General features: G+C 34.5%; 1 protein-coding gene across 1 annotated transcript in view; it reads left to right on the top strand.

Annotated features, from left to right (window-relative positions):
* The window catches only part of LOC106870920 (endothelin-converting enzyme homolog), a 64,321-nt gene extending 58,813 nt beyond the window's left edge, over window positions 1–5,508 (top strand). The window contains exons 6-8 of the mRNA XM_052970149.1: window positions 916–992; window positions 2,151–2,306; window positions 5,203–5,508. Of these exons, the coding sequence (XP_052826109.1) occupies window positions 916–992; window positions 2,151–2,250 (177 nt within the window). The 3' untranslated portion in view covers window positions 2,251–2,306; window positions 5,203–5,508. The remainder of the gene's footprint in view (window positions 1–915; window positions 993–2,150; window positions 2,307–5,202) is intronic.
* The last annotated feature ends 243 nt before the right edge of the window (window positions 5,509–5,751 follow it).

Here is a 5,751-nt window from a genome sequence, read left to right as displayed (position 1 = left end):
ATATATTTATCTACACACACACACATCTATATATATTTATATATATATATATAGACAAATTGATATACTTCAAGTGTTTTTCTCTATACAACCGTACACCCAACATAGATGGATACATACATATATACACATGCGTGCTTTTATAGCATTAAACGATAGTTTCATGATTCAGAAATTGCTTATTCATAAGATGAATTCCTTATGCCGATTCCAAATGTACACTATGAACGTCTTTTGTTTCAGAACATTCATCCGCTGCATTGCTCTGCAAATTCCTCAGCTTAGTCAGTCTTAGTAGCATTAATCCATGGGAATTATGGAAAGTTGTACCGGGCAAAGAATATCATATCAGTCTTCTTCGTCATTGATCTTCAGTAAGAGAAAAAAATAAATAAACGAAGTAGACAAATATTACAATAAGATTTGAAACCAAAACACCGTCGTAAATAAAGATTATTTCAAAACTGTAAGCTTTTAGAATTTAGAATTTCTTTTCAAAATCTAAAGAAAGAGGATGAGTATATGATTATTTTATTGTTATGACATATCTATTGGTCCCATCCATGATGTAACATGTGCTGTTTCTCCCTATTTGGAATACTCAATCAACAAACTACCCTCCTATCGACTGCAACTTTAATTTATTCGTGGATCGTTTATGTGCTCGATAGTAGGATATGTCAAATATCTTTGTTCTCTATGTTGTAGTGCAGTACTCCATTGGTGTATAAGTTGTTGTGGTTTGAGGTTATCTAGCCGTGTGTGGTACATCATATTGAATAATGTAGTTCTTGATAATTACCATTCATAAGTATTAATCAATAAGTATTTCTATATATATATGATATACGTGTATAGACATGCGCATATATACAAGCATTATCTTGAACTAATATTTCGTTATATTATTTACAGAATTGGTGTGCCCATTTTTCAACTAGTGCTCTGGGGAATCAGGTGCGTTATGATCCTCATGCACCGGATATGGCAAGGTACGGTAACGTTTGTCAAACAAACCGCATACGTGTACATTGATTTAATATCTAGGTTTATGTGAATTTTATATTTAATTTATATTTGTACTGAGGCATATAGTGTATACTAAATCACAAATTTAGTATATCGTTCCATTAGTTACTCTCTTACTAAATGAATGAATGACACACACTTAAAACCCGAATAACCACCACGAACCATGTAAGCGTCTTACGCTACCTTCTGAGCCCACTGAATTCTAATGTTTGTGTGAGAGGTGATAATTTTAGTGATAGAAAATATTCCATCTTATTTCAAATGTTGACTGAATACAAACTCCAAAAGAGACTCGTAAAGGAATGATGCCATCCCATTTGCCTCGAGAACGCTTATACATATATACCTATTCTTAATTATTTCCAAAAGGATAAGAAACAACAAACAACGGATTCAGGACTAAATATCTGCAGTCATTCATCTCTTCATATTCCCTCTCTCATCAATTGCCTTTTCAGTCGCAGATACAACAGTTTATGTTCGTCTCAACCACCTTGTTCATTACAACCTGTAACCAGAACTCACGGTCCAGCAAGAGCTACTATATGAGTTAGATCTCTCACATTCAATTGCCTCTCACCAGATGTTGTGTTACCGATTTCTTCTCAATGAAATTGTGCTTGGAATAGAAACGATGAGTAAATCCTTCACTACCGAGAATTTTCATTAAGGTAGAAGCTTAATCATGCTAAAATTGAAGACAAACATTTAGGTCATCTCCAGAATTCAAACTCCCGCGAATAGCATGTGCACAATATTTTACACTCTAGTAAGAGATAACACATAACATTTTAACTAGAGTCGTATTGTTCACATAGATTAATATTCATATATTATGAATTAAACATGTGCATATACATTCCAGATTAACAAGATCTGCTGAGACACGTTACGCATAAAAGAAACGAATCAGTGCATTCGAAGTGTAAACAAATAAGAAACATTTCGCATTGCTCACGAAATATTTAGCATTGACTTTCGGAATATTTTTTCTTTGCCCTTTTTTAATCTGTTGATTTTTTTTTACACACTGAAGCAATGTGAAAAGATTTGTTTATAGCTATTAAGTATTGTAAGTATTTTCATGTTTAATTATATACATCATATCTTTATTTCAGGGTGCTTTTAACATTACGAAATTCAAAGGAATTTGCAGCTGCTTATCGTTGTCAATCTGGTTCGAATATGAATCCTGCAAGGAAGTACCATGTTTGGTAAATCTTATTCCAGTATGATAGAGAATAACAGATACAATGAATATCAAAGAGACATATGTGAGTGGAAAATAAATGAAAAAATATATATCAAAAAGAGTATATAGCCAAATATTTTGTTACAATTTCCTTTCTAGACAAAGCCATTACTATATCAAGATATTTAGAATCAAAATATTTATTTCGTTCTATATGTTGAACATAAATTTCTTTATCTTTATCATGAATACAAAGTACAAATCTTCCAGCGTATAGAAATGGTAGCTAATCTGTTGTTATCCTTTCGGTATATCTCTAGAATATATCAAGAAGTATTCACTGATATCGATATTTGTATATTTGAACATGTTATGGATGCGATGTTAGTGGACTATTAATTTGCAATCCCATACCTCGATGATATATTAATTAAAAGTGAATCTCCTGATCTGCATATCGAACATGTGAAGTGTGTTTTCCAAAACATAAGCGATTACGGTTTCACACACAGTGAGGGGAAATGTGAACCCATTTTTGCAAAAAAAAATAAATATTTAGGACAAATTATAAATTAAAATGGAAGACGACCTGACCCGTGGAGAGCAACCGCAATTAAAAATATGCTCCTCCCATCTAAAATAGCGGCATTACATGCTTTTATATCAAACTATTATCAAAATTATATATATGAATTGGGAGCTCCATTTAATAAATTGCTAAAGAAATGCGTCAAATAGAATTGGTCAAATAACTGTCAAAAAACTTTTCAGGATATTAAAGAATATTAATTTCAGATTTATTGTTGGCTCACTTCAATCCTGCAGCGGAGATTGTTTTCGCTTCTGAGGCATCACGTGCACTGATTGGAGCAGAAAAAAAAAACTACAGTCAGATAGAGAAAGAATCTCTAGCGATAATTTTTCTGTGAAGAAATTTAAAAGATTTTTCCACTGTAGAGCTTTTCGGCTTCAGACGGACCGCCGACCGTTGCTATCAATTTTCGAATCAAAGAAAGGAATTCTTACCAATACAGCTAACAGATTATAACGCTGGGGTGCAATATTGTTAGGAGAAACCTTCTAAGAAAATTGGCCTTGTGCATTGTTTATCTAGAATGCCGAACCGCTGGAAGATATTTTTATAGCCGTATAATAATAAGAAAAATCATTAAAAATGATTTGTGTAATGTCATTTAGGTGTTGTTAGTGACTGTACAATATATAAAATAAAATCAGCGGATGACAAATGCACCTTAAAAATGAAGGAAACCTTGAAAAATAAACAAAAGAGAAACACGAATGCGAACCATTTTTCACTCTGTATTGATGTACGCACAATGCGTGATAGTATCAACTAAAGAAATGGATTTTACATGAATTTCATAGTGGACATCCGGGGATGTCAAGGACGAAAGATTTGATGAGGAGTTACGAGTATTGGTCGACGATGGACTGGGACAATGAAAATTTGGTAGAATCATGTAGAGGTTGTGCGCTAGCAGCCAATGCACGAGCGGTGAAACACCAATCGTCGCCTGAAACAAAAAATTCGTAGTCTAGGTTAATATAGACTACGCAGGACCAGTGAATGACGCGTACAATTTGATCATCGTTGATACCTTTACCAAGTTGCTGGATGTATGTAGGTGCAGTCAACTTGTCTCGAAGGCAACAATAAATTTCCTACACGGAAACTTTGCTCGATAATTTTTTTCCGGATATCATATTATCGAACAATGGAACATAATATACAGGATACCAGTTCAAGAAATTCGGCAAAATGCATGCAATCAAGCACATGTTTCCCCCGCCCTATCACCCGAGGTCAATTGGGAAGCAGAATGATTCGTAGATACTTCCACGTGAGCGCTAAAAGACGCAAGGAACGAGTTATGAACTGACGAATTGCTAATTAAATTCTTAAGAGTGTACAGAATAATTCCCAGTCCGAAAACCAGTTCAAGCAAGCCATCTGCAGAGCTAATGTTCGGTCGGAAGATTAATCGATCGTCGACAAAATTTTGCCAAGGAAAAAAAAAGCGTATAGAGAATATACAAATAATTCAACTAAACATTTTGATGTCGGATACAAATCCATTTCATAGCATATAAGAATGGTAAAGAGAAATGGCAGGGTGTTGTAGTGACTAAAAGAATGAATTGGAAACATGATGTATTTAATAAACGATGGGAGCAGAAGCCACACCTAAATCAATTAAAAATCAGACAGCCAAAAGAAAGAAAGGAAATTCCAATGGAAGTGTTTTTGAGATATATTTGATGTGCCAGCACCAACTGAGATTGAGTCTAAAAGGCGCAATAACAGAAAACGTAAGCAGACTGAAGATCACGAACTGATTCCGAAGCGGAAAAGGTACTGAACTCCTTAAGGAAGGAAAATTTAAAACAAAAAAAGAGAGAGTTGCTGGAATAAAAAAAAATTAATAATAAATAAAATAAATTTCGTCTCCTACGGAAGTCGAAATCTCAAAAGGAGAGGTGTTGTGGCGAGAGTCACAACACCCGCTGTAAGATTGACCGAACGATTATAAATAGTAGCGGTCTGCGTAAGAGACGGCGAGCGACGGCGTTAATCGTAAGAAATCGTAAGGCGTTCTTTTTGTAGTTGTCAGAATATTGCGTGTTGGTTCATGTATAGTTGGTACAGAGTTTGTTGCATTGTTATATTGTTGTCAGCCTACTTCGCTATATGTTTTATTGTTACTATACGGTTATAGTGTAAACAAGTATCACCATAAATAGTGGCGCTGCTACAATTAGTGGGGACGAGTAACTATGTTACAATAATATCTGATTGACTAAATTTTTTCTCGTAGTTGCTCGTGATCTGTGATTACAAATGGATATCAAAGCAGTTTGTGCAGCAAATAATTACTAGAATTATTCCGACCCCTTTGTGAATATGCTGCCAGGAATATTAGAAATAATTCTGCCAATGTTTTCTTCTCGTATTCCAGTTTTGGTAGAAACAGTGAACTTGCAGAAGGTTAGTGTCGAATACAATGCTGTTTTATTGCCATTCTTTTTTGTTTGAGCTGAACTCTGCAGATATGCGTTTTGCCCTTCGCCATTTTGGACGTCGATAATGCACAAGATACCAATCAAACATAGACCTGGTTCTATCTAATGCAGCCATCTTCCAAATCTAAGAACTTCGAACTGCCTTCGAAATTAACATTCCAGTATCGTTTTTCTTATTTCAACCTATGACCAAATGTGTTCTTATAAGTTTATGCCTAAAGCGTCAGTAAAATTGTATTCGATACCTGGGAATTTTATCCGTCGGTTTCAGTTTTGCCTTATTTAATCCCTAACCTTTGTTGTCATGGAATCTACCCACAAGAAAAGGCCTTCCGGCCACAACTATGTCTATTTTATTTTTAAAGTGTATCTGGAACCATATTATACAGTGTCTACCTTCTTATATTTAGACGATTGAACGATATGAATAAAGATTTCGCTAGAATTTCAAGCATAATAAGTAATTACGCAGAGGATTCGAAACC

This window comes from Octopus bimaculoides, chromosome 8, assembly GCF_001194135.2.
Source record: "Octopus bimaculoides isolate UCB-OBI-ISO-001 chromosome 8, ASM119413v2, whole genome shotgun sequence".
Taxonomy (NCBI): domain Eukaryota; kingdom Metazoa; phylum Mollusca; class Cephalopoda; order Octopoda; family Octopodidae; genus Octopus; species Octopus bimaculoides.
Note: the sequence above shows the minus strand (reverse complement) of the source record. Positions and strands in the feature narration are given on the sequence as shown.